Source organism: Peromyscus leucopus, chromosome 12 (genome assembly GCF_004664715.2).
Source record: "Peromyscus leucopus breed LL Stock chromosome 12, UCI_PerLeu_2.1, whole genome shotgun sequence".
Taxonomy (NCBI): domain Eukaryota; kingdom Metazoa; phylum Chordata; class Mammalia; order Rodentia; family Cricetidae; genus Peromyscus; species Peromyscus leucopus.
The window spans coordinates 4,073,027-4,100,790 of record NC_051073.1 but is presented as its reverse complement, the minus strand read 5'-3'; the positions used below and the strand labels follow the sequence as shown (position 1 = coordinate 4,100,790).

At 42.4% G+C, this 27,764-nt stretch overlaps 1 protein-coding gene and 1 non-coding gene across 13 annotated transcripts in view; both read left to right on the top strand.

Moving 5' to 3' along the window:
* The window catches only part of Ttc3 (tetratricopeptide repeat domain 3), a 105,659-nt gene that overhangs the window by 69,098 nt on the left and 8,797 nt on the right, over positions 1 to 27,764 (top strand). For 10 of the 12 annotated variants that reach the window (XM_028879963.2, XM_028879964.2, XM_028879961.2 and 7 more), the window contains 16 exons: positions 83 to 219; positions 1,790 to 2,116; positions 4,444 to 4,695; positions 7,139 to 7,185; positions 8,352 to 8,408; positions 9,648 to 9,718; positions 10,971 to 11,135; positions 13,343 to 14,384; positions 15,358 to 15,423; positions 18,196 to 18,345; positions 20,105 to 20,238; positions 20,833 to 20,901; positions 22,539 to 22,632; positions 24,429 to 24,529; positions 25,443 to 25,533; positions 26,041 to 26,142. In XM_028879963.2, the coding sequence (XP_028735796.1) occupies positions 83 to 219; positions 1,790 to 2,116; positions 4,444 to 4,695; positions 7,139 to 7,185; positions 8,352 to 8,408; positions 9,648 to 9,718; positions 10,971 to 11,135; positions 13,343 to 14,384; positions 15,358 to 15,423; positions 18,196 to 18,345; positions 20,105 to 20,238; positions 20,833 to 20,901; positions 22,539 to 22,632; positions 24,429 to 24,529; positions 25,443 to 25,533; positions 26,041 to 26,142 (2,905 nt within the window). The remainder of the gene's footprint in view (positions 1 to 82; positions 220 to 1,789; positions 2,117 to 4,443; positions 4,696 to 7,138; positions 7,186 to 8,351; positions 8,409 to 9,647; positions 9,719 to 10,970; positions 11,136 to 13,342; positions 14,385 to 15,357; positions 15,424 to 18,195; positions 18,346 to 20,104; positions 20,239 to 20,832; positions 20,902 to 22,538; positions 22,633 to 24,428; positions 24,530 to 25,442; positions 25,534 to 26,040; positions 26,143 to 27,764) is intronic. The other 2 variants (XM_028879958.1, XM_028879953.1) reach the window with 1 other exon arrangement.
* On the top strand, positions 1,501 to 1,662 carry LOC114700382. Its single transcript, XR_003735676.1, has one exon. It is a non-coding gene; the product is annotated as a U1 spliceosomal RNA (small nuclear RNA).

Sequence of the window (27,764 nt, the reverse complement as noted above, 5' to 3'; positions counted from 1 at the left end):
ATGTTTCTATACCAGACAGAGGAAAATAGCTCACTGAGTTCATAACAAAGGTAAATTGTCACTGACTGCAAATGTCTATCAGCCTAGAGAAGTTAAGACTGAAAGAAGACAAAAAAATGAAGAGAAAAATCCAAAAACAAGAGGCCAAAAAATTAGCACAAGAACGAATGGAAGAGGACTTAAGAGAAAGCAATCCACCCAAAAATGAAGAGCCAGAAGGTATTCAGAAGTGCAAGTTGTGAAAATCCTGTGTACCTGTCTCAAAGTACAAATACGAATTCCCATTTTATATGTCTTCATACTAATTTTTACTGAATCGAATATCGATTTTAGTTAGAGTTAATATCCCAAACCAGATTTTTGTTAGTATCTTAATACTGCCCTCTACTAGCCAAATGGTGGATCATACTTGCAGTCCTGGGATTCAGGAAGCTAAGGCAGGAGCATTGCCATGGCTTTGAGGGCAGCTTGGAATACATAGCAAGACTGCTTCAAAAAAGCAGACCCAAAACCAAGTGCAGCCCGCTGTTACTCTGGGACAAGTAGGCTGGTATGGAGCAAACTTACTCTAGAGCGAAACCCCAGGGCGCTGGCTCTGAGCAGACCCCTTCTCTAGTGATGGTGGCGTCCCTGAGCTGCTGCTTACCATGTGTGACGGGCTCGGTGAGTTGTGCTCAGTGGGTCCGAGTCCAGCGTCCTGAACGAAGTTAGTAATTGTCTGGAATAATGTTGAGTTCTGAGAGTCAGCTCTGCAGTCAGTTCGGCAGTTCGGCCTTTCAGTCGATTCTCATTACTGAGCAGCATAGGAAGGTCCCCCAGGCGATTTTCCTGGTCCTGGGAATAGCTCACATTTATTTCCAGTTTTGAGTTGAAATAGCGTTTCCCCATTTTCTATTGTATATTCCTCAAATGAAATATTTTCCATTCGCTGTTTGAGTTTTCATCTGCCTAGTATTTGGAAAATGCCTCAAAAGTAAATAAATCAAAATTATCTTTCATACTGAATTTTTTCAGCAATATATTAATTTTGTTTGCTTCTTCTGTACTAAACACATTACATCTAAAGTTTATTGGCCAAGCTAGGTTAGAATATTTGAGAGAAGAAAGCTTATTTTAGAGGAAATAAGATTTTAAATGCTGTTACATAAATGATATGAAAAGAAGATCATAAAGTATTTGCTCTGGGAATCTGGAGTGTGTGGATTGAACCCAGGTACCTGGCAAGTGCAGTGAGCATGGCTCAGCCCAGCCCTCTGCTTAGTCTTTATTTGAGGCTATTTCACTCAGTTGCTCAGGTTGGCCTTAGCTGCTGATGCAGAACTTACAGTCAGAGTGAGCCTTGAACTTTTGGTCCTCCTGCCTCAGCCTCCCAAGTAGCCTTTTTTTTTTTTCTCCTCATTTTTTGGCTTAATTGAACTCGGCTGCCTTTTCAGAGATACTATTAAATACGTGTATACCAAATATAAAGTTTCCTGAGTTGTTCATGTCAGTAACAAATCAGTCCTTACCAGGCCAGGGAGACACCAGAATCACAAAGTTGGTTTTTCCAGGGCAAGGCTGATCCATTGCCCTCTGGATGTGCTCATCCCTCTGATTTCCCCAAATGCGGGAAAACTGGCTGCATAATCTGTGGTAGCGGGGACTGCATTCACCATCTCTCCTGTAGAGACAACAACAAACCCCAGAAATCAGCTGTGCCATATATTACCATGCATGCTACATTATCTTCTTGCAAGTTTGTATAATTGCAAATTAGTCCTACTTATCCCCTTACCTTTGTTTTCCCTAGAAACTGTAGACAGTGGTCAGAGTTGTCAGTTTCTGGATGATAGAATCCTGCAATGCATAAAGCAGAATGCGGACAAGATAAAATCGGGTATATTGAATACTTCCACGCTCCTCAAAGAGCTGCTGTCTTGGAAGGTTCTGAGCACAGAAGACTACACAACATGTTTTTCTAGCAAGAATTTTCTCCGTGAAGCAGTAGACTATGTTATCCGTCACTTGGTTCAAGAAAAGAACAGAGTAAAGACTCGGATATTTCTGCATGTTTTGAGCGAGCTTAAAGAGGTAGACCCCAAGTTGGCTCCCTGGATCCAGAGACTTAATAGTTTTGGTATGTACCTTTAAATTCTAGAGTGCTGTTGTTTAGAAGGAAGGGTAAATGCAGGCCTGAGACCCCTTTTTACTTTATTGTCTTATTACTTACGATGTTTTAAATGCATGACTGCATTTTTATATGGTTAAAGATTCTCTCCCCACACAGGTGTTTTTAGGTTATACTGTAAACAGGTGTTAATATACTCTTTCAAAAGATGAGAATAGGAAAGGCAGGCTTAATTAGGTAAGCTATTTGTGAATGTGTAAACCAAGTCAGAAGTAGATCGAAATGTGTGCAAGTGTACTGTGCAGTCTGTCAGTACAGTGGTTGTACTGTGTGCAGATGTGTACTGTGCAGTCTGTCAGTACAGTGGTTGTACTGTGTGCAGATGTGTACTGTGCAGTCTGTCAGTACAGTGGTTGTACTGTGTGCAGATGTGCTGTGCAGTCTGTCAGTACAGTGGTTGTAATGTGTGCAAGTGTACTGTGCAGTCTGCTTTGCTGAGAAACAGAAATGGAAAATTCAGATTCCATGGAAAAAAGTTTAAAAGAACCAGTAGGTGTTGTTAATTACCAAGAAATTGGGGGAGCTGTACTTGTCTGTTGTGAATGGCAGGTTTGTACAGTGCTTTCCTTCTGTTCTGATTTGTTGCTTTGACTGAGAGAAGGAAAGGAGAGGAAACCTCCCTCATTGCAGGCCAGAATTGTAGAGGCCATGGTTGCTTGACACCAGGTGAGGGTGCTCTTGGCCTTAGGAAGGCGGGGTTAGGATGATGTCTAGGACGGTGACTGGTCAGGCACAGTACATGATCAGTCAGCAGCTGTTGATAAAGACTAGGAAGGGACCCTCAAAAGAAAACAGTGCCTCTCCAATAGGTCCAGGGGTGCGGCCCGCGTGGCCTCTGACAAAGACCTAATGACGTAAAGTCTGGGCTGGAAAGCTAAACACCTAGGTCTGCTTAGGTCTCATTGGTTTCAGGTCCCAGAAAATTGCTCCTAAATGCTAAGGTTGTCACTGGCGTCGATCAGATAAGCAAATTAAGAAGTCACTGCTTACATTATTTGCTATAGAGGATAGACTCAAGAGTTGAAGAAGTGGTCTGATCTGGGTTATGCTACAGAGGCTCGAGGAGCAACCACTGTTCTTTGTTGTAAATGCATTATTTGAGGCTTGCAGTTCCTCACCAGCAGGCGAATCCAAGTTCTTTTGATGTAGTCCGAGTTTATTCTGAAGACAGTAAGTATGTACGCATAGTTTTACGTTCTAAAGTGAGCTTAAGCTCTTCTAACCTTTACACATTTACTTAATAAAGTAAAAAACATATTTGCTTAATAAAGGAAATAATTTCCAGTTCATGGAATTTTACTTCCTTCTCACAAAAGTCCATATAATGGAATCACTCATGTGTATGTTTAATTTAGAAGCCAATTTATTTGATCAGTAAAAAAGGGATGGAGGAAGACATAGATTGCAATGTGAGAAAATGAGCTTTGCATAGTGATACTGTCTGCTTACATTCACACGATTTGTCCCTGTTAGAGACTGCATAGGGCGTGTGAGTGCATCTCACTGGCAGTTTCCTGAAACTTTTATTGAAGGTATAGTTTATGCCACCATGGATTCTTGTGTTTAAAGATGCAGATTTCTCATATCACATGACTTCAATAAGCTAAGTATTTTGTCTAGAGGAATCAGCCACCAGAATAATTTTAAGGGAATGTCTTGTTGACTTGACACCTAGGCCTATGATGAGGGTGCCCATGAGGTATGAAAGAAAGTTGATCCAATTTTGGTTTGCTCTTCAGAGGCATTGTAAGGAGAGGGCTTCCTTGTCACTTATGTGGAGTATACGGGGTTGGAGGAAGAGGGTGAGAAGAAGCCGTGGTATTTTGGAAGATAAGAAGCAACTCTTGGAAGTGTTAGAGGAGTCTATCCAAATAGTTCTTTTCAAGGCATTTGGGAAGATTGTGTATTACTGACATCTTGTTGGTATGGAATACATACAGGAAAACATTGTAAAATCTTGGCAATTCAATTAGAAATGAAAGTCAAGAATTAGTGAAAAATGATACGATTTTAAGGGACCTTAGTGTCAATCATATTTTAACAATAGAACTGTTTTGCTCACCTTCCTCAACTACTAAAGAATTGTTATAATTATCATCTCAGTGTTAAATCATGTTTGTGAAATGCACAATAGTTTTGACTAATTTATCAAGTATTTACATATTTTCACTGAAAACGTATGCAGACTGTAAATAGAACTGTTCAAAGGATGTGATGGTTGGGGATTTTGCTGAAGAAGTTTCAGCTTCTGTTTTTTGGGCTTTGTTCTGTTGCAGGCTTAGATGCCACAGGACCGTTTTTTACTCGGTATGGAGCATCTCTCAAGGAACTCGATTTTAGCGTCATGACTTTCCTCTGGAATGAGAAATATGGCCATAAACTGGGTTCTATAGAAGGAAAGCAGCTCGATTATTTCTGTGAGCCAGCGTCCATGAAGGAAGCCCGCTGTTTAATATGGCTGCTGGAAGAGCACAGAGACAAGTTCCCAGCCTTGCACAATGCTCTGGATGAGTTCTTTGATATAATGGGTATGTGAAACAAGTTTAGGTCTGTATTATCTCATGGTGTGGGTTGGGAAAAAGCTATGAAGGACCTAGCTTATTGCATACTTAATGACAAAGACGGTGATTTTTTGTGTGTCTTAGATGTCCGTGTTTTCTTGCTGAGTGGAGTGGGAGGGGTTGAGAGTCTTAATGGAAGGAAATGGGAAGGATGCTGAGGGCTTAATAAGGTCCTGCCTCGGGTTCTTCCTCTGCGAAGTCTGGAATAGGGATAGTCTGAGGGGGCCTGCGGGTGGGGATGTGGACAGGTGTGTGTGGAGCTTAGAGACTACGGGGGAGGAAATGGAATAGAGTTAAGGTTGGCAGAACAGCCAGATAGATTTCTGTGGGATATCCTGTGGTAATTGCGTTCTCTCTTAGCCTCCAAGTCTGTACATTGTTAGGCATGAACTTTCCGGCTTCCTGCTCTTTGGTTTTGAGTGAGGAGTTCTGACCCTGCAGCACTGTCCTGTGTCGGAAAGTTGAGTGCAGTGCAAGGCACTTACTTACATTTGGGGGTTTTGGGGAGGAGGGGTCGTTTGTACCTCTGCCTCCCGAGTGCTGGGATTAAAGGTGTGTGCCATCCCTCCCAGCTTATGTTTGCTTCTTATTAAAGAATGTCCCTTCCTGACTGAAAGAGATACAATATTTAATAGCCCAGACTTGCTGCCATTAGTTCAGGCCTTGTAATAGCAGAGCAGAGCTGTTACAATAGCTCACAAACGTGCCGCACAAGACCAGCAGCACAGGTCCGTCTCGTGCGCACTGACACACGTAGTACACCAGGCTGCCTGTGGCTCTGCCTGTCGTCACAGAGGAGAAGACCATCCAGTTTCTGGCCATCTTACCAAGTCTGACAGCTCTACCTCCCTTTCTCACTTGAGAAATATTTTAGTTTTATCTCGTTAAAACTTTTCAAAATCCATTGGTCTTGTGTATCAGGATATTTAGTATCTTTACTGGTGCAAGACAGCTGGCAGCCTGGACAGTCACCTGATGTTTCTCAGCATTGTTGGTGTATTCAAATTGGCTCCAGGCCTAGAGGATCTGACAGACCATTTTCAGAAGCAGGAATTCTGAGAGACCATCTTACCCTGTCTTGGCAGAATACAGTGGTCACTTTCCTTGTGTCCCACTTGTCCAGAAAGGACAGCATTGCATTCGTACTGTCAGCCATCAGGGCAAGGGTAGTTCTTTGCCCAGTAGGCCATTTTGTGCCAAAAAGACAAACTTCCAAATGGAAATGTCTTAGAAGCCCAACATTCTCTCGGGATCAAATTGGTGCAGCCAGGAGCAATTGTGTCTCACGTCAACAGAATTCTAAGTTATTTAAATGCCATATTCTCTAGGTCTATGAAGTGTTTGAAGATTACCTGTCCATCTGACCTATGTATCTGTAAATCTGGATGACCTAACTAGCGTAACTATAGAGATGACAGGCATAGGTGACTTGAACAGGCATGTATACTTCAATATGGAATTTTATACAGATAACCAAAAGCCCCTTAAAAGAACCACTTTCCAGATGGTCTCATTTATATTGGCTAACACATTGCTGTATATCTAAATTTTAATCAAGAAACTTAGAATCAGTCTTGACTCTTTTTTTGTTACTACTGTTACAACTACTTTGTCCCCAGTCCATATAATCTTTATCTTTGATCTGTCCTTTCCTGTTCATCTCAGTTCTGTAGGCCAAAACCTTCATTATGTTTTCCATGACCAGATTATTACAGTAGTCATGGCACTGGCACCTGCATTTCTAAGCCTATCGTATTGCCTCCGGTAACTCTTGTGGAAACGTAACTATTCCGTGTGGGAAGCATTGGCGTGATGTTGCCTACGTGTTACAGTCCTGTCATCCTTCCCTGTGCCATCTAAGCACTTCCTTCACTGGCATGACCAGACCTTTCCCTGCATCTGACATGGCTACACTGTTCTCTAGCCATCATTTCGAGTTGCCTGTTCACTTCAAGGCTGACCTACATATCCTGTCCTCCTTAGGGCCCTCCCTGGTCCTCCGTGGGCTTCTTCTCAAAGCCTTACTCATCTTTCAGCTTCGTTGTTGCTCTCTTTCATTGTGGTGTCTGTAACGCTGAATTACAGGGTTGTCTGTCCTTTCCTTTCTTTGGGTAGTAGACCACAAACTCACCGGCACCAGGCGTCTTTGTGTTCCCGCCTCCCGGCATAGATGGCATCAAATGGGCACTCAAGATATGCTGCTTGGATTGGAGCTTGCGCGTCTCTGGTTGATTCTCATTTAGTCAGTGATCTAGCTCTTGGTTTTTAAACTCAGTTGTGTCAGAGCCAGGTGAAGAAAGAGCGCAGGCCGTGCTGACAGTCCCGGGGTGCTTCTGTGAGGCTTTAGTGTGAGATGAAAACAGAAGTGCAGATGACTGAGTCACCACACACACTTGTGTTCTTCCCGCAGACAGCCGATGCACCGTGCTACGGAAGCAAGACAGTGATGAAGTGCCGGTAAGTTCTCGACTCTCCGGGTTTTCTTACGTTAGACAACAGAGCAGAGGAGAAGCCAGGCCAGTGCTTGTTTACTTCATGGGTAACATCTAGGCCCACACAGAGGACTCACCGTTAGAGGGGCCGGAAATGTCGTTCAGTTGGTAAAGAGGTGCCCAGCGTGCACAAAGACTTGAGTTGCATCCCCAGCAGTGCATAACTGGGAACGGAGGCACAGGCCTGTAATTCCAGCACTCAGGAAATAGAAACAGGAGGACCCAATGTTCACAGGCATCCTCAGCTACATGGTGAGTTCAAGGCCAGGCTAGACTTCATGAGACCCTGTCTCGACGGTCTTCATAATCTTCAGGTTAATAAATGTTCATTTTAGAAAGAGGTAAGGAAACGTTTTTGAGTCAAGAAATATGATAGCAGCTGGGCAGTGGTGGCGCACACCTTTCATCCCAGCACTTGGGAGGCAGAGGCAGGTGGATCTCTGTGAGTTCGAGGCCTGTCTGGTCTACAGAGAGAGATCCAGGACGGGCACCAAAACTACACAGAGAAAGCCTGTCTTGGAAAACTAAAAAAAAAAAAAAAAAAAAGAACGAGGATAGCGTCTGCTCTAGAAGGAGCACAAGGAACCTTGCTCCCAGGAGCCCTGTTGCTGTGAACTGAGGTGGTGCAGAGCGGCCTCTCCTCACCGACTGTGCCTGCCTTTTATGGTCTCTGTAGTGAGGAGAAAAAGTCATTTTTGCCAGTGCTGAGGATCATCGCTCCTTGAAAAGTGTCTTAACTTCTCTGATCGATGGGTCTTGCCAAGTGTGGAAACACAGCGAGCAAACCTATGGGAGTGAATGCAGTTTTACTCACTAGTGAAAGGAGTCTGTAAAATGCTGTCACCATATACATCAGAATTCCCCCAAATCGGGTTGGTTCTTTGAAATAACATAAGCCTGTTGAAATCAAGGTTAAAGTGTTGGAGTAATTTAGTTTTAGTTATAACATGAAGTGTCATTACACTTTTCTCGGTAGCTCTCGGAGTGGTGCACTCCAGTGTGTGCACCCCACCACAGTGACACACTATACATTTAATGTATGACTAGTATAGGAAATGGATGTGGTGGTTTCCGTTGAGATTTAAAATTCTACTATTGGAGGATTCATTGATGTTCTTTTTCATTTTTTAGTTTGGTTGTATCAAAGTAAAAAACAAAGGCAAGAAAAAGAAGCCAAAAGATTCAAAGGTAAGGAACGTCTTCTGCAGTGATTCTTCTGTCTCCAGTAACTGACTGGAATGTGTTAGTGAGAACAGTCTGAAACCCCTTGTCTGAGACTCCATGAAGGTGACATACAACAGAGTGGGCAGGGAGGCTCTGGGGTCAGAGAGGTGCCCAGCACCCGAATAAATACCCAGGTGCAGCTGATACCCTGAAACTTGCCAGCCAGCCAGTCAGTCCAGCTAACTGGGGTACTCTACCAGCAAGACACTGGAAAATAGCTGGTGAAGATACCTGATGACAACCTGTGGCCTACACACACACACACACACACACACACACACACACACACACACACACCACAGATTTCATGCACTTACAGAAAAAAGTTAACAGCTCTTTAGCTGATACATGCTTACTAAAATACCACTTGACTGAGTGTTAGGAACAGATAAGAAAGAATATTTGTTTTATAGTATTAGAACTTCTGTGAAAGTTCTTTCTGCTCAGATGTCTATCTAAAGTAGTCAGTGATAATTCAGCATCCGAATGACCTTAGGATTGCCATCCTCCTTTTCTTCTCCTCTCTTGAGCCCCAAGCCCAGGACCCAGAAGAGCATTCGTGATTTCACACGTTGAGGGGGGGGCTGGTGGGGGACGGGGTAAGAAAGAGTGAGCAAGTGCTAGAGAGGGGTCCAAGCAACGTGGAGTTTCCGCACAACTAAGCTTGGCAGCTTTGATGAAAATGGATATTTTAGCTACTTTAAGTTACAGTCACATTTTTTTGAACATCGGACACTACCCTAAGTTTTAATTTTCAATCTATTTCTGGCTGTTAAAATTTATTATGCTATATTCTCTTTTTTTTTTTGTTTTTTTTTTTGTTTTTTGTTTTTTGTTTTTTGATTTTTGATTTTTCGAGACAGGGTTTCTTTGTGTAGCTTTGGAGACCAGGCTGGCCTCGAACTCACAGAGATCCACCTGCCTCTGCCTCCCGAGTGCTGGGATCAAAGGCGTGCACCACCACCGCCCGGCTATGCTATATTCTCTTGATAAGAAACTTTGAGTAGTTTTTTCATTATTCACAGTTGGCATGTATGTGTTTATGTAAATTCTCATTAATTTCAAAGTTGAGTTTTTTTCTTCCATGGAATTTTAGAGTGAAATAGTGTCACTTTTAAGGTGGAATATTTTTATCATTTACTGTAGAATCTCATCATTTTTAGGATGGGAATATTATTCTCACTTTTCTTTCTTTTAAACCAGCCAATGTTAGTGGGATCTGGACCGACATCGGTAACAGCCAGTACTGAGACTGTCACTCCCGAAGACCATAAGTAAGTATACGGTAGTAGTTTACCCAGTATAACGCAAATGTTCGTACTTCTAACAGTTATGCCAGCCCACTGCAGACTTGCATTTCCTCCCTCCCTCCCTTCCTTCCTCCCTCCCTCCCTCCCTCCCTTCCCCTCTTAGAGGTAAGAATCCATTGTGATAATCCATATTGAGTTAATGTCATGGCTATAAAAATTACAGCCTTAAGAATTTATTCAAGCTGTATTAAAGTCACAGGAATAGGGGAGGAGAGACTAGGGTAAAATAATTACTGAGACAGAGAAATCCAAAATGTGTGATATGAATGTGTGAAAATGTGCAAAATAATGGAAACCCATTATCTGGAGAATTAACGGGGCTGAGTTGGTAGAGTGCTTTCTGTGTGAAGAAGCATGAAGACATCTTTAAAGTGGAGATTGTTTTAATTTGAACTAATAAGAAAGAACCTGTCACGGTTTATTTGGGTTGTCAAGACAAAATACCCTAAAATGAAGTACTTAAAAACTATAGAATTCTGAGCTGGGAGGATGGCTCGTGGTTAAGAGCACTTGTTGCTCTTGCAGAGGACCCGGGTTTGATTCCCAGCACCCACATGGTGGCTCAACAACTATCCATACTCCAGTTCCAAGGGAGCTGAAGCCCTCTCCTCACTTCTGAGGGCACTAGGCACACACTCTGTGCACATATGTATGCCAGCAAAAACATTAATATACATAAATAAATCTTTTAAAATTAATACATTAAAAACAAGAAACCTCCCAGCACTTGGGAGGGAGAGGCTGGCAGATACCTGTGAGTTCCAGGCCAGCCTGGTCTACAGTGTGAGTTCCAGGATTGTCCTGGAACTCATACTGTTCAAGAAACCCTGTCTTGGAAAAAAAAAAAAAACAAACCAGAAATTTACCAAAACAGTATACCCCAAACTGAATAGGTTACAAATAATGAAGTATTTCTCTTTTTTTTTTTTTTTTTTTTTTTGGTTTTTCGAGACAGGGTTTCTCTTGTGTAGCTTTGCAGCCTTTCCTGGAACTCACTTGGTAGCCCAGGCTGGCCTCGAACTCACAGAGATCCGCCTGCCTCTGCCTCCCGAGTGCTGGGATTAAAGGCGTGCGCCACCACCGCCCGGCGATTATTTTGTTTTATTTTAATTACGTATTTTTCTATAGGTTATTTTATTTCCCCGTGCTCTAGTGTCTTCGCCTGCAATTAAATATTCCTTCCCAAAGTTGATTCACAAAATTGTCTGTAACCCAGCAGGCGCAGTTCCGACTCTGCAGGTCCATTTGCAGTGCCTGATCACCTTCGGCAAGACGTCGAAGAATTTGAAGCTCTTTATGACCAGCACAGCAGCGAGTATGTTGTCCGGAATAAGAAGCTGTGGGACATTAACCCCAAACAGAAATGTTCGACTCTGTATGAGTAAGTAGCTTAGCATTCCTACAGCTCACTGAAGAGGCTGCCAAGGAAGGATCCAGGCTGCTTGATTGTGACTCTTATATTTGTCAACATGTTTACCATTTGGTTCACCTCTGGGGAGCATGTGTCCAGAACTTTTGCCATGTACTTCACAAAGTTTATTGAGGGTTTTTTAATGACTAAATTTAGAGTCCAGATCATAATTGGTTTGTCAGTTTAAGCTGCTGCTGCTGCTGCTGCTGCTGATGATGATGATAGTTTTTGCTTTTAAAATGCCTGTAAGGACTGGTAAACCAGGATGTGAGCCATGGGCTTGGGGGTTTTGAGACAGTATCTCACCATGTAGCTCAGCAGGCCTTTCTTACAACCCTCCTGCCTTTGCCTCCAGACACCAGGATTGCAAGTGTGTGCGCCCCCTACCAGTCAGCCACAGTCTGTAATTGTGAATCCCAAGGTTCTCCCTGAACAGAGAACACCATCAGTTATTCTGTCTCATCCTCGCACAGACAGGCTGTTGGTCCTCTCAGTTGCCATCACAGGTTAACGTAGCTTGGAAAAGTGTTGTCCTTTTCTTGAAAAAGGATCCCTGTGTACCGCTACAACCTCAGCTCAGATGTGACTGTTGAGCTACAGTGATAGAAAACCTGCATCCGTGTGCCTCTGCCTTGTGTTGGTGACGAAAGAGAAACGTGCTTTTCTTCTTAAAGAACTTCTGACGTGGGTTACTTTAGGATTGAAACTATGATGGGAAATTTAACAGTTAAGTGTGACTGATGTAAATACAACAGCCTAGTATAGAGTCCAGAAAACTAAGAAATACCAGGCCATTTTGAGCTTCACATTAGTAAGTTTCATAGTAGTTGAGCCTCTTTTAAGAAATTTGGATAAAAATCTGGTGAACAATTAATGCAAAAGCTAACTATTCCAAAAACTTGTTATTCATCCACGGTGTCATCTTTTCTTGACTTCACTCCATCCATCATTATTGTGAGTCTATTGAAACAGTCCTAGGACCTGCTTCAGGAAGTTCTTTTCTTGAGTGGAAATACTGAGCAATCTTGTTAAGATTGGGTGGCAGTTTAGAAAGAGGTACAAAATTAGATTGATATTTCTTAAAACATGGTATAATTTGCTTTAGGATTTTATAAACCAAAGCTAAAGAGTTTCACTTTCAGTAATCCTTTGAGTATTTCTACTACAACTGGGAAGAAGTTAAATAAATTTATGAGAAGAATTAAGCTGATTTGTTTTTACCTTTAGATAGAATTTATATCTTACTATACTAGAAACAGACGTTATAGGAGGAAGATATATCATATATATGTAGTTCTCTGTATTTCAGGAGGAAACATATAACAGCTTGAGAAAGTGTTCTGTTTCATTGATCAGTGTGTGACTGAAAACAAAGATTGAACTCCCACATATAAGAAGAGTAGAAAAATGTCAGAAATACTGAGATTGTTACTACTAATTAACTTTTTCTAGACTTCAACTTTTCACCTAAAAATAGAGAAAGTTGACCTAATTTTACTGGTCTCTTCAATTTCTAACATTTTATGGTTTAGCTAGTTTAACCAAATTGTTTCTAATATAGTTTTTCCTAATAACCCTTTAGTGGTATTAGCCAAGATTTATTCATCATATAAAATTGTGTAGCCTGCAGTGCAGCAGAAGAACTAAAGTGATGTTCTTGGGTTGCAGTCTGTTACCAATAAATGACATTCTGGAAAACAGATCATGAGCATAAACAAAATGGGGTTTTCAGAGGAGCCGTCCTTTGCAGTGCCCTCCCTGTCCTCCCCCTTGTGCTGGCCGTCACCTCACTGGCATCCTGTGAGTCCCTCTGCAAACACTGCAGATTGTGACAGCTTGCACACCAGGCCGCCGGCGTTGACAGCGCTGGTATGTTGGCTTTATCAGCACCACTTTTCACACTGCCATATGCAGTGTGCTCACTTCTTTGCCTCTGGTTAAATGCAGGAATATCTGTTGGTTTCACATCTGAGGCTTTGAAGGGGTCATAATGGGAGAGCATAGAGTTCTCCAAACTCAGCAAAACTGGAAATGGGCGTAAGCCTGTGGTCTGCTGTTCTTCAGTTCTTTCCTCTCTCCTGAAGAGCCACGCTAACACTGGTGTGTGCCCTGTTGATAGGAAAGGCAAACCTAGTCCTTCCTTGCAGTAACTCGATGTAAATACTGTTTTTTCCAAGTTACTTCTCTCAGTTGTTGGAAGAGCATGGCCCCTTGGACCTGAATGACAAGGTGTTCTCTGAAGAGGATGAGTTCTTCCCTGAAGAAACTCGACAGATGCTAGAGAAAGCAGGCGGTTTGAAGTCTTTCCTCCTGGGATGTCCTCGATTTGTTGTGATAGACAACTGTATTGCATTGAGAAAAGTTGCCTCAAGACTCAAGAAAAAGAGAAAGAAGAAAAACATTAAAACTAAAGTTGAAGAAATTTCAAAAACAGGAGAATATTTACGAGTTAAACTACCACTAAATCCAGCGGCTAGAGAATTTAAACCAGATGTAAAGTCCACACCAGTGTGTGAGGATGTAAAGTCTGCAGCAGGACCTGCTGAGTCCCCAAGACCAGCTCCCGAGGACCTGAAGCCCCAACTGGACTCTGACAGCTCTTGTGGCTCAGCTTCTGAGGACAGCAGACTGGACGTGGCCTCTTGTGACTCGCCCCCACCACTCTCGGAGGATGTGCATCGCAGACCAGCTTCCTCTCCTTCCCCCACACCAGCTCCTGAAGATGCCAAGCCAACATACTGGACTCAATCCCACGTGGTCACCGGATTCTGCACATACCTTCCTTTCCAAGGATTTGACATCACGCAATCGAGGCCCGCATACATCAACGTGGTACCAAGCCTGTCCCAGTTTGCTGGCATCTACACACCTTTGGCCAGCATTTCCTCTGAATATGCCATGCAGAGATCCATGCCAGTGGTGCCATCTTTTGTAACCAGCGACAGAGCAGATAAAAACGCCACTGCATATTTCGAGAGTCATAATTTGAATACTGGGAGCGACTGTGGTAACCAGATTGCCTCTGACGTGCAGATCCTTGAGGATTCTTTGGGAGTATCTGTGCAGTCCCAGAGCAGCCCATCTGATCTCGATACAGCTCTGAGCGAGCCTGACAGAAACAGCAGGCGTGGTGGGAGTCCCGACAGCCAGTGCGAAGAATCTCTGGAAAGCAACAGCAGAGCAACAGACACTCCCTCTTCAGCAGTGCTTGGCATCCAGGTAAGGCTCAAAGAAAAGGATATTTAAAAGAAACATGTTCATTGTCAGTGTGTGTGTGTGTGTGTGTGTGTGTGTGTGTGTGTGTGCGCGCTAGTGCAGGTGCACACATGCCACAGCGTGTATGTTCACATTAAAGGACAACTTTAAAGAGTCAGTTCTCTCATCCCTGTTCCCCTGCAAAGTTCTACACTGATAAGAAATAAGGTAATAGAGTTGTCGGCAGGTGGAACCAGAACATCACTCTGATGATTAATAAAGAAAAGAGGAAGGAGTTTGTGGCTCCCTCGTGGGGACGCACACACACTGCTAACTACAATAGCGTTATCTATCACATTGGCTTGTGCAGCATTCACAGCACAGTCAGAATAGAGGCCCCCAGTTCGAGCTGACTGCCTCCCAGAACTCACTGTATGTACTGCCAGCTCCCCTGAGAGTCTTGAGAGTGTGGCTCGGTGTAAGAACGTGTTCAGCGTGTGCAGAGCCCTGGGTTCCAGGCCAGTCACGTAATAAGTAATGAATACATAAGAAAAAGGGAAGAATCTGGGCTGCGTGTGCCCAGGCTCTGCCAGACCAGGAGGTGGGCATGAGAACTGTAAAGGAGACCACCAGGTAGAGAGAAATGAGTGGTGTGTCTAAGTGCTTTCCTGACAAGCATGCAGACAGATCAGGTTCTCTGTAGTTGTCCTTTGGTGTGAATTCACTAGAGTCCTCATTGAGTTGTGCCCGCCTTTATGCTTTCTGCTTTCTAGCAAGCTTTGGAGAAAAAAAATGTTAATACTACTGAGCTAGTAGTAATTTTGGTTATATTATATATAATGTTTTCCTAGTAAAATTTTTATGTGAAGAAATATCTAAATTGAAAAAAATATCCTTAGAAAAATTGTGGGCATGTTTTAAACTGTTATACAGTGGCTTTAATTTACTAGTATAGCTGATATCAAATTGAGTTTTAAGCAATTGTTTTGTCCCATAGGTGTCGAGGAGTGTGGTGCATCAGGAAGTCAATACTGAGCCATATGTACCTTTTGAGACACAGCAGGTGAGTCAGAAGTATACTAAATTGTTCACATATTTCATTTTTTATTAACATATATATGAATTGGAGCCAGCTAATCTTAAAGTTACTGTGGAATAAGCTTTAGACTACAAAAAAAAAACAAAAACAAAAACACAAAAATAAACAACAAAACTTTTTTTGTTGAAATTTGAGAGGAAGAAGCTAAGAAAAAAGTTAGTTTTTGTTTCCCTTCGAGTGATAATTCAGAGGATAATGACTTTCTTTTAACTGGTGTGGTGAGCATGTATTAATTATGAATGAGGTTAGTCACATGAACGACACAAGAATGGGTCAGTCATCTTGTTTCAACATCACCAGTAATTAATATTCTAGAAATATTAACTAATAAAATTAGGTATGAGAAAGAAAAAAAGGAGGTATAAGTATCATTATTTACAGAAAATAAGATCAGAATAATTGAAAGGTTATTACATACAAGATACTTGACATATACTAAGACCAGCTTACTAAGAGAAAATACCTTTGTTTTGTTTTTGTTTTTTCGAGACAGGGTTTCTCAGTGTAGTTTTGGGGCCTGTCCTGGATCTCACTCTGTAGACCAGGCTGGCCTCGAACTCACCTGGCTCTGCCTCCCAAGTGCTGGGACTAAGCCACCACCGCCCGGCCTACTGTGCTGTTCTTGAACTGAACACTGAAGCAGCTGGGGTTGAGCAGACAGACATGTGTTGTTGTCTGAGCAAGACCTTCATAGCTGCGCAAACTGAAGAGCCTGTAATTATTTCAAGTGTATGTTACTAGAGGTTATGAGAAATTGAAAATCAGCTGCACTCGTCTCACCCATGCTAAGTTTTTTTCGTTTTTTATTTATTTATTTATTTATTTATTTATTTATTTATTTATTTATTTATTAGAGATAGGGTGTTTCTATGTAGCCTTGGCTCACCTGGAACTCAGTATGTAGACCAGGCTGGCCTTAGATTCATAGACATCCACTGCCTCTGCCTCCTCAGTGCTAAGATTGAAGGTGTGCCCCACCATACCCAGCCCAGGCTAATACTTTGGTGTGCAGCTTTACTTCATCATTTACATATAGTTAAGTGATATCTTGTAAATGGAATTTGCATTCTTCTGTTCATACCTGTTGGAGAATTGCAACTTGTTTGCTTATTTCTTTACAAGAATATGTGGCAATTTGATGTCTTAATTGTTGAACACATAGAATGTGTCTGCTTTTTTATGTAGACAGTGCTTGAGTAAACTGGTCTCTGTTTAGCACAGTGTATACTTAGTAGATGGACTGTTGTTAATTCTTATTTTTTTACTTAGCCCTAAATCGGGTAGGCTCTGTCATGCAGTAAATCTGTCAGTATTAGGAATATTCACAAATGCTGTGTTCAATTAGTTCTCAGTTTCAAGACTTTGAGATAAGTCAAGGTGACTGGTGGCTTTTCAACCATTGAATCCTCCACTACTATTTTTTTCTGGGACTTAGAGAAGTTGCCACACATCTCTCACCCTTGCTTTTCTAACCTATAAAAGGCAAAATTTATATATTTCTTATGAAAAATGTGAATAATTTTAAATATAATAAATAAAGCTGCCATTTAGTGTCCCAGCTGTCTCTTTTGGTGACTGGGATGTAGAAGTAAAAGTACCATATTCACTGTGATTCTTTTGCCAAATTGAGAATAAAATGGAGATAATTGAAGTCTTCACCGTCTTGCTTGTGTGTCACAGTAGGTGTGACAGTTTGACTTACCATCGTGCTAATTCTCAGTCCGGGCAGACATAGACTGAGGCCCTGCGGACTGACACTGTTTAGTCTCCTTATGCTGGCTGTAATTCAGTGTTGTATAATTTTGATGACTTGATTCCTTGCCTTTCAGTTGCACAGTGCTCGGGTACTGGGGAGGGGGCGAGTAAGTTGTTCGGGATGGCTCCGGTTTGTGCCACTGGGATCGATGCTGCAGCAGGACTGCCCGGGAGGGCGGTGCTCTGCTCCTCGGGGGCTCCCATACATACCCCACAGCTCTTTCTCCAGACAGCAGCACTCCTAGCTGAGTCAGGAGAGTCTTTTGAAAAGCACACACAGAGTGTTGTTTGTTGTTTATCAACATTTCATAGGACAGTATTCCATCTTGCTTTTCTGTTTGTTTTGATTTTAAACTAATCCATGGTAGATAACAGAAAGCAATTCACTGGCAACAATTTAATTTGTCTTTTTAAAATTACCAGCAACTTACCATTTGAAACACTTAAGAGTAATAGCAACACTAATCTAATCTACTTACTTGCCTTTAAAATATGTGTATGTGCAACCTTTAAAACCCTAACAATAGTTCCTGATGTTATTTATAGAAATAACATTCAAATCAAATTCTGATCTAATATTATGCCCTTAGGAAATGAATTTTCAGAACTAATTATAGTTTACAGATTGAAGTTTTATTACAAATTTCAGTAGCAAAATAATAATGTTAAAAAGAGCTGGCTCTTCCAGGAGGCAGTGACAGCATTTACCTTTAATCCCAGAGGCAGGTGGATTTCTCTGAGTTCGAGGCCAGCCTGGTCTACAAAGCAAGTTCCAGGACAGTCAGGACTGCACAGAGAAACCCTGTTTCAAAAAAAAAAAAAAAAGGTTGGCTCTTCTGAGCAGTATTTAGAGGTTTTACTTTCTGGATTATTACATTTCCCATATAAGTGGGAATAAATACATCACCCTCCCTTGAGACAGTTCAGAAGACCTCACAGACTTTAAACAGCTGTTAACTGCTGCCTCTGGTTCACTCGCAGGGGGACCTCTCCCAGACTGAAAAGGAGTACTGCCTGTTAAGGGACCAGCTTAAGGCAGCAGTGGAGAACTGTGAGCAGATCACACTCAGGAGCTCAGAAGAGACCAGGGACCTGGAAGAGAAGCTCAAGAGGAACGTAGAAGAGAACAAGGTGACCTGTCCGACTCTGCGTGATTCCGTGTGGTAGGAGGAATGCGAGTGCAGTGTTTGTTGTGTGGTGTGCAGCCTTACACACTGCTTGTGAGAAGAGGACTGAGTACAAGCAGCACATGAACTCGGTAGTAATTTCGTTGGCGCGTGTGCGCGCGCCAACAAACATGATTATAATCCTTTCTCCTTTGTTAACTGATCTCTTGGAGGTGCCTTTGCCAAGTAGGTTCTCAGGCCTAGCATGACCTTGTGCTTGCACATAATCTCCCTTTCAAGACCCTAGGTCCAAGGTGAACATTGGCTCAGTGTGAACAAAGTTGGCTTGGCTTCCGGTTGCACAGCAAACCACTTCCGTTGATGGTGGAAATAGAAGTGACCATGTACAGTACAGGAGCTTATAAATGTGGTGGGCATGGGGTCATCCGAGTCACAGTGATGACATGGCATGTTGGGAATCTGCAAGGTTTTATTAGCAAGGAAAATGTGGACAAACACCCCCCTCCCCCAGCCTGAGGGGAGCCACAGAACTTTTGTGCTTCTGCTGCTTTGGAAGAGGGCCTGTGCATCACATCCATCTAGACCAGTCCCTGAAAGCAGGACCCAGCTCTCACAGGAAATTGACTGCTTAGCAGGTTCATCTCTATAGCATCGAAATCCTTGGTGTCTAAGGCTGAAGAAGGAAGAAATGGCCTCTTCGTTCATGTCATTTTTGAGTTGAAGTCTATTACTTCCTATTATATCTGTGTAGGTTTATTATAGGGTGTGTTGTTCTTTCTGAGAGAGAAAGCCCCATGTTTCTGTAGCTAATCCTTGATCTCAGCATGTTCTGATCCTAAGCAGGAAGTTTAGGATCAGAAGTTCAATTAAGAACTAAGAAATTAAAAAGCAAAAAGATTTGGATCAGAAGTTCAATTAAGAACTAAGAAATTAAAGTCTTTCCCTAGCAAATAGGAGTACAGAATTTCATTGAGCAGGTGTTGATAGTTTTGGAATTTGAGACTGGGCACTATTTAACTTATTTTTAGTTTTTTAAATAATCCTTGGATTCTCTGGTGCACTTCAATTATTAGAAACAGTCAATTATGCAATGTTTTACTTGTAGCTGGTATTTTATATACAACGGTACCCTACCCAGATACCTTGCCCCTGGAGTGGATGATCCTTCGCAAGTGACTGAAAGCGTTTTTCAGATATTTCAAAAAGCAGCAACTACATAAGGGAGCTGAGAAATTGGTCTGGGAATGGCATTGACTCTTACCCTCCAGGGGAAGGGAATTAGCATTGCCTCAAGAGTTTCTCTGCCATATTGCCTGGACTTCAGATAGATATTCTGTCCGCCGGATGCCTTTAATGATCAGTCAGAGGTGTCACATTTGTATTTCTAGAAGCAAACAAGAACTGTTTGACTTGCCATCTAAAACATGTGCAGGTTACTTCTAAGTTAGGGAGCTGTGTAGACGAAGACTGAAGTGTGAATCCCGTGGGTACACGAGGTTCTCCAGAGGACTTCCTGTAGCCAGTGCCCTCAGTGGTTAAATATGGCTGGACTGTGTTTGCTGAATCCGGGGCTGCAAGTGGTCACGTGCCCGTCCAAGGGGGCCAGCTCCCCTGAGCTTGAGTTATTGAGAATGCTAGGACACTGTCACTGTTCTAGGCTGCCGTGGTCTTATTTTTCCTCCCAAAAAAGTATTGCCATGATTATTCAAGTATTTTCTTATATTTTTTTGTTTTTTTTTTTTTATTTTCTAAAATGTTTTTAGATCTCAAAGACAGAATTAGACTGGTTCCTCCAAGATTTGGACAGAGAAGTTAAAAAATGGCAACAAGAGAAAAAAGAAATCCAAGAAAGATTAAAGGCCCTGAAGAAAAAAATTAAGAAGGTTACCAGTGAAATGTAAGTAACACTTGAAGAATGGTGTTAATGTTTTAATATTCTGGGGTTTCTGGTTCTTGTCAGATTCTTTATATTTAATGTCAAATGTATATATCAGTTAAAAAACCTTTATAGATACTGTTTTCACAGTTGTGTACATAATTTAAAAAGCATCCATTGAAAAATTCTTTCACCTAAAACTTTGTCCAAACTGGCATGTTTTCAGATCAGTTATATAAAAGTGAGGGAAGCCTGGAACTGAGTCAACAAAGGCCCAGTTAGTTGCCTTTAAGATTGAACATCACTGTGAACATTCTTACTGCATATGCCATGCTGGCTGGCTTATTTATTAATGAGTTTTCGTATTTTGAGATGGTCTCATCTCACTGTATAACCCAGGATCTCCTTTAGAAGTGTTCCTGAAGAGGTGGGATTCCAAGCATGTGCCTTCATGGAAACAATAAGTAAAACTTGCTCTGAGCAGCACCGCATGACAGCAGTAGCTGGGCAGACCGAGTTCATGGGGAGCTTTTATTGATGTGGGTGCAGTTCACTATGTGGAGTTGTAGTGAAAAAACCTGAAAGGTAATTAAGGTATTGTAACTGCTTTTATAGGTCTGCCCAGAAAATTGATGACTTGGATAAGGAATTTGGATCATATCTGGACCAGTCCCCGGAAATCAGGCAAACCAACTTTTAATTATTCTTAACATCTTTCACTACAATCACACTAGACTCTTAAGTGTATCATTGCTTATCTGTCTCTTAAATAATTCTCAAGGCTTGAATATGTATATATTCCAGGTTTCTACTTCTATCTCCCATTGTCAGTATAAAAATGCCTCAATGTATTGCTATCATTTACTCCTTTTCTTTCCTTTTTTTCTGAAGTAGGGTCTCACTGTGTAGACCAGGCTGGCCTCGAACTCACAGAGTTCCGCCTGCCTCTGCCTCCCAAGTGCTGGGATTATAGGCGTGTGTCACCTTTCCTGGCTGTCTTTTTTTTTCTTAGTTTACTTCAACTATAAATGTACTTGAAGTACTCTTCTGAGCTGGAGTGTGGCTCAGTAGTGGAAACACCTTTTGTGCACTTGAGACACTAGTCCCAGCATGGGGTTGTCGTGTATTGCTGTTATCACAGTTTGTCTAACAGTTTTCATCGTGGACCTGTAGTTCCCTTTTTGTCCTTATTAATGGACATTGTGTTGTTATGTACACAACCAGGGCTCACCGATCAGTTGTATTTTGCTTTACTTTGTTTAATGCCATTTTGCATAACCTTTTCTGTTTCCATCGTCTTCGATGGCTTCCTTGTTACAATATGTGACCATGATGGAACAGGAAATCACAGTAAGCAAAACAATCCAGACCTACAAAAGACAGGAACAGTGTTTCCTTTCGTGCAGACCATAGACTTCGTTTTCATGTGTGCGTGTAGGTCGTGAAACCATGAGAGAAAGCAGAGATCTTCCAGATTGAAGAGTAAAATAAATATATTTGATATGAAAACAAAAGGAGAGTGATGATGGGGGAGGGTGGATCAGCAGTAGGAGGGTCAGAGGTCTGAAATGCCGCAGTGAAACACAGTACTTTGTGTGTTAGTTTAAAAAGTGTGGCCGTGAACAGCTTTGTCCTGATCACATTTTTCCTGTTTTTATAATGGAATTTCTTTCTCAAAATATAGAGGGTATTTGAGAGCATTTACCAGTTTATCTTGGTGGTACTTGTGTCCTCAGAAGCCAGTGAGCTGGAGCTGGGGGAATGGTTGTCAGCAAGTGCTTGCCGCGTAAGGACCTGATTGTATCCCAGCATCCGCAAATACCCGTGGGTGTGGTGATGCTACCTGTAACACCAGGGCTGTGGAGGTGGACACAGGAGAATTCCGGGAGCTCACTGGCCAGCCATTGCAGCCCTATTGGTCAGATCCAGATCTCAGAGTCCTTGTCTCAAATAAAGCAAAATGGATGGCTCCTGAGGAATCACACTAGAAGTTAATTAGCCTCTGGTCTCCTCAGACACCAGCCTCCACCCCGTGCCTGGATGCATGCTCGAATACGCACGCACACACACGCACGCACACCAGTAAACTGACAGAGTGCCTCATGTGTTCCTCTGCCCTTCTTCCAGATACTCCCTTTTGATATCTTGTCTTCCTTTGATCACTTGTAAAATGCAGAGAGCGCACCGAGTCTGAATTGTTCGGTAGCACACGAGGCAGAAGTCACTCTAGGAAATGTGGTTCCAGAGCTGGCCTGGCATCTGACGCGCTGTGAGCTCACTGGAGGGACTTGGTCTCAGGGTTTTCTCTGATCTTCACACAGTGCGCTCACCAGTGAGAAGGCGGCAGTCGAAGAGCGCATCCGGAGAGGGACAGAGCTCTATGAAGAGAGTCGGCAGAGGGCGGCGTCTGCTGAGGTAAGGCCAGGACACTGGTGATCAGCAAGGGCAGAGTCCGCTGTCGGCTCTGTGGTTTTCCCTGTTAGAATAGTGCCGTTACAGACACTGGGAAATTAAGGAACAGGCTATCATCCATAATTAATTCCTAAGTAAAATAATTGTTTTTTCCTTTGCCTAGGGATTTTTCATTTTTATTCCTTCTTTTCAGTACTAAGACCTCATGCTCATCAGGCATGCACAGCACTGCAGTATATCCCTAGACCTAAAGTTTATACTTGTTTCAGATGTGCCCATAAATATATTTTATGTTTGTCTTTATAAATTTTCAGAATGTATAACTCTTTTTCTTACTTAACAAAATAATTTAGTAATTTCTCATGCTTTGCATGGAATATCTTCATCATACTTAATCAAGTGAGGTATGTCAATATTTGCCAATCCTTGAAAAGCAAATTAAAAGAACCCCCAGGCTGGGGAGATCACTCTCGATTGGTAAGTGCTTGTGTTTTCTGAACAATGAGGACCTCAGGCCCATCCTAAAAATCCTTTTTTTTTTTTTAAAGCTGGCATTGGGAAGGTAGAGACAGATGGAACCCTGAAGCTCACTGCAAGCCAGCTTCTCCTACTTATTAGCAAGTTGCAGGCTAGTGAAAGATCTTAAGTATACAAATGAAAAAAGGCTGAGTGAACCTGAGAAATGACACCAGAGATTGTCCTCTGACCTCCATATCTGTGTACGTGTGTACACACACACACACACACACACACACACACACACACACACACACACACACACACACACACACACACACCCCAGAACCTACTTAATAAAATTAATTGCAAGTCAACCACTGCTACTGTGTTGGTGACTTGTAATTCTAATTTCATATACACCAAGAAGCAGAGATGGGGAATCACAAGTTCAAGGCCAGCCTATCCCTAAATACAAAAGAAAAAGAAATAGAGGTGTCTATGTGGGTGTTTGCATGTTTGTGTTTTCTTCAGTCCCCTAGAGAAATACACATTAATGTTGGCATCTATGTGAAAAGCTGAAACAAGGAAAATGGCTGTGTGTTAACACCTGGCTTTATTATTTTTTGTTTGTTTCTAAAATGTGATTTTCGATACTTATTTGAGAAACAAGTTCTATTTATTGTCACATCTATCTGTGGTTTCTCTGGGGGCATGAGAAAAGGATTAACTTGGACCGTCTGGAAACAGCCTACGACCCAGCTACTTGTCAGCCATGCAGCTGCTTCTAAGAGAAGCTGAGTAGAGAGCCAGCGTGCCTTGCTCTGCCGGCCTCTGATTGCCTGGCCTCTTTAGCTCACGATCTGTGTTACTTGGAAGCAGGGTTGCCTGGAGGGCCTTGTCCAAGTCATTGACACCTGGATTAAAGTGAGGCTGTTCCACATCACCTGCACTGATTCTTACACTACAGCCTTGTAGAGAAAGCTGAGATCATGCCCCGGATGTGAGTGCTGAGAGACTCTTAGCACTGAGGAGGTGCAGGCCTCTGATCCTTACGCAGCTGGGAGGTGGGTAGTGTGAACCCTCCCTATACTCAAGGGAACCTGGTTCTGTGCCTCTGTAGTGATACAGAAAGTCATGGAGTTTCATGTCACTAAGTAGATGTTTCTGGTGTCATTTTTCATTCCTGTTCACCTGATGAAATTACAACATAATCATGTTCTTACGTGTCTGCCGTTGTACTTTATCTCCGGAGAAACGGGAAGGTTTTTAATGTTTACATGTAAACTTTTCAAGTAGATCTTCATTTGTAAATATTTGTGTATCCTCTAATGTCTTGACAGCTGTCTGTCCTGGAAAACTGGAAGGAGCGAGAAGTCTATAAATTACAGAGTGTGGCATCACAAGCAGAAACCTATCTTAAGAACCTCAAGCTGATGAGCAGGTACCATGGCCTCCCAAGTGTTCTTCCCAGCATACATTAGGGAAATTAAGTTAGAAACACTTATGAAAAGTATGTATTTAAAATGTTTTTCCTACAATATATTTTGATCATGTTTTTCCCTCAAGTCCTCCCCACCTCCCTGCACCCGAGTTTATGTCTTTTCTCTCTCTAAAAAAAAAAAAAAAAAAAAGATGAAAATCAAGACAAACAAGACCAGCATCACATACACACACGGCAAACAAAGCAAAAAAAAAATCCAAGAACAAAAGTTCATTTTGTGTTGGCCAACTACTCCTGGGCATTGGATGTGGAGGCCCACAAAGGTTTCCTAGTGAGAGCTGAGCTTGCTCTACCCAGCAGGGCTGCATTAGAGGATGGCTTGACCACGTGCATGGTCACCAGGTGTCTGAGATGGTCTGTACTTGGCTGAGCTAGGGGGACACCTTTTGCTCCACCCCTTGGCATTCCTATAAAAGGCCCTTTAGAAGAGCCAGAAGGGGCCGATGGATTAGGATTCAGGCCCTCCTGAGGCTATCCTGTGTTTCTATCTGTTCTCTCCCCTCTGTATTTCTATCTGAATCTCTTATCCCTCACTCCTCAAGAGTACCCTGGGGTAAAATGTGGGAGCTGGTCTCCCAGCTGGTCTCCCACAGTTGGGCCTGCCCTGCAGTGTGGATGAAATACCCACTGGTTTTCCCTTTGACAACGGGAATAGACTGCAAATAGCTTCTTGGTTAAGGGTGTCCGCTTCCACGGTGCAGAGATTAACATATGTACCACACCTGCTCCAAGATGGACAATTTCAAAACATGCTTTTGATTGTGGATTTGTTTCTGTTTGCCTTTAAATGCTTTTCATTTTTCCAATCTATAAAGTGGGTATTAAGCAGTTTTCTACTTCTAAAATTTTCCAGTGATTCTGCATCATATCCTGACATGGAGTGTGACACACTCTCATGGGAATTGTGTCTTTCTAATGTAAGAGAAGAGATTGAGAGCACAAAGGTAAGCTAGAAAACTTGTCATAATTCTACCAAAATCATTCCTTTTTTAACCATTGGCAGTGGTTTTTGTTGAAATTACTAGGAATTTTTCATAAAATTAGTAACATTTTCTTAATTATCTTAGAGTGTTTGCTTAGCATGCCTAACGCCCTGGGTTCACTTCTGAGCACCAAGTAAAGGAACAGAAGGAATTCCAGGAGGCTTCCAGTGCTCAGATGCTGAGGTCCTTCCCCAGCCCTCTCCTGAGAAGCAGTTGTCCTGCTTTAGTGATCTCCAGCCTGGGAGGCCGGCCTGCCAAGGGTCAGAGCACACTGAGTTCCACAGCCTCAAGCCTCTCAGGAAAATAGTGTGACTTTCTTAGAAAGGTTACCTTAAAGCTTTAATCACACTTACGTGTCTTGGCAAACTCCTGGTCAGATGAATTATCTGAAAAGAGAAGATACTAATTGAAAAAGTGTTTTCTTTTGGAATTGGTTAGAAAACTTCACAATCTTTCTTCCATCCACAGTCTCAGTTTGAAGATCAAATCAAGGCCATTAAAAATGGTTCTCGGCTCAGCGAGCTTTCCAGCGTGCAGATTTCTGAGCTCACGTTTCCTGACGGTACAACGGTGAGTGAGGAGAGATGCACGACCACACTTCTTTCTTAATTGTCCAGAGCACTTTGTTCTTTCTGAACATGTGGATGGGCTTGTCCGTATTGATACTGCTTGTAGCTTTTTTTCTCTCTGTATAACAGCTCTAGCTGTCCTGGAACTCACTCTGTAGACCAGGCTGGCCTTGAACTCACAGAGATTCACCTGCCTCTACCTCCCAAGTGCTGAGATTAAAGGCGTGTGTCACTGCCAACCGGCTGTCTTTTTACATTAAAGTGCATTTTAGAAAAGCAATGATTTTATTTTGTGGACTTTGTGGAAAGGCTAACCATGGTTGTCACTTTATTGGACTTTGAGGTACCTATTTTTTGGATTTAGACACAGAGGAGACTAAGAATTCCAGGCCTGTGTTTGATTTCAGAGTGTTGGCATGTCCTTGTAACCCTGGTTCCTGTTTTCCCCCCTTGCACCTTCTTGCTGCGACATGTCTAACTGGACTGTTCTCCTAAGATACTGTGCTGGTGGGCTTCCCTCTCTCCCTTCCCCTACCTCTGTAATGTACAGAGATCACCGCAGTCTGGATGCCTCAGTGCCTTACAGCCTGTCAGCTCCTCCCGAGGACTTGGGTTTGATTCCCAGCACCCACATTGTGGCTCACGGCATCTGTGACTCCAGTTCCAGGGCATCTAATGCTCTTTTCTGGCCTCTGAGGCTATCAGCCAGTCACACAGTACACAGACATAAAATAAAATGAATTTTTAGTTTCTTAGGAATGGAAGGTGTAGACTCATGATCTACGCTTCTTTCTGCACTGACCTCAGTAAGAAATGAGTCCTTATGACACTGAAAGGTCACTTCTCATTTTTGTTTTCTCCCAAGTTTCTACAGCAAATATGAAAGGAAAAAATTTTGACTCTTAGAATATTTTACTCTTGCAATTTTATTTTTTATAATTTTATAACTATTCAAAAATATTTCATATTCACAGTTATGAGACCTCTCAGTATATCAGGAACTTGTGTAAAAAAGTGTCCTTACAGGCTGGAGAGATGTCTCAGAGGTTAAGAGCATTGGCTGTACTTCCAGAGGTCCTGAGTTCATTTCCCAGCAACCAAGGAGTAGCTCACAACCATTTATAGTGAGATCTGGTGCCCTCTTCTGGTCTACAGGCATACATGCAGGCAGAACACTGTATACATAATAAATAAATTTTTAAGTACTGTTAAAAACCATTTATTGCCTTAATCTCAGCACTCAGGAATCAGAGGCAGGTAGATCTCTGTAGCCAGTCTGGTCTATAGAGCTAGTTCCAGGACAGCCAGGATTACAAGAGAAACCCTGTCTCAAAAAAGCAAACAACAACAAAAAAAAAAAACAGCATTTATTTTGTGCCTCATTTCTCCCTCATATGTTCACTGGGTATTTAGTGGTGATCAAGATTAAATGTGGCCTGGGCTCTCAGAGTACTGGGGGCTTGGGAAAAGACACTGACGTTTTTCCTGCTGAATGCTCTAGCGACGTAAATCCTCCTCTAGGGTTGGAAAGGGATGAGAGGGTGGTGTTTGGGGAGAGGCAGGCGGGGTTGCTCAGAGGGGTCTGGTGTTGCATGGACAGAGCACATGCTGGGAGGCTAGAAA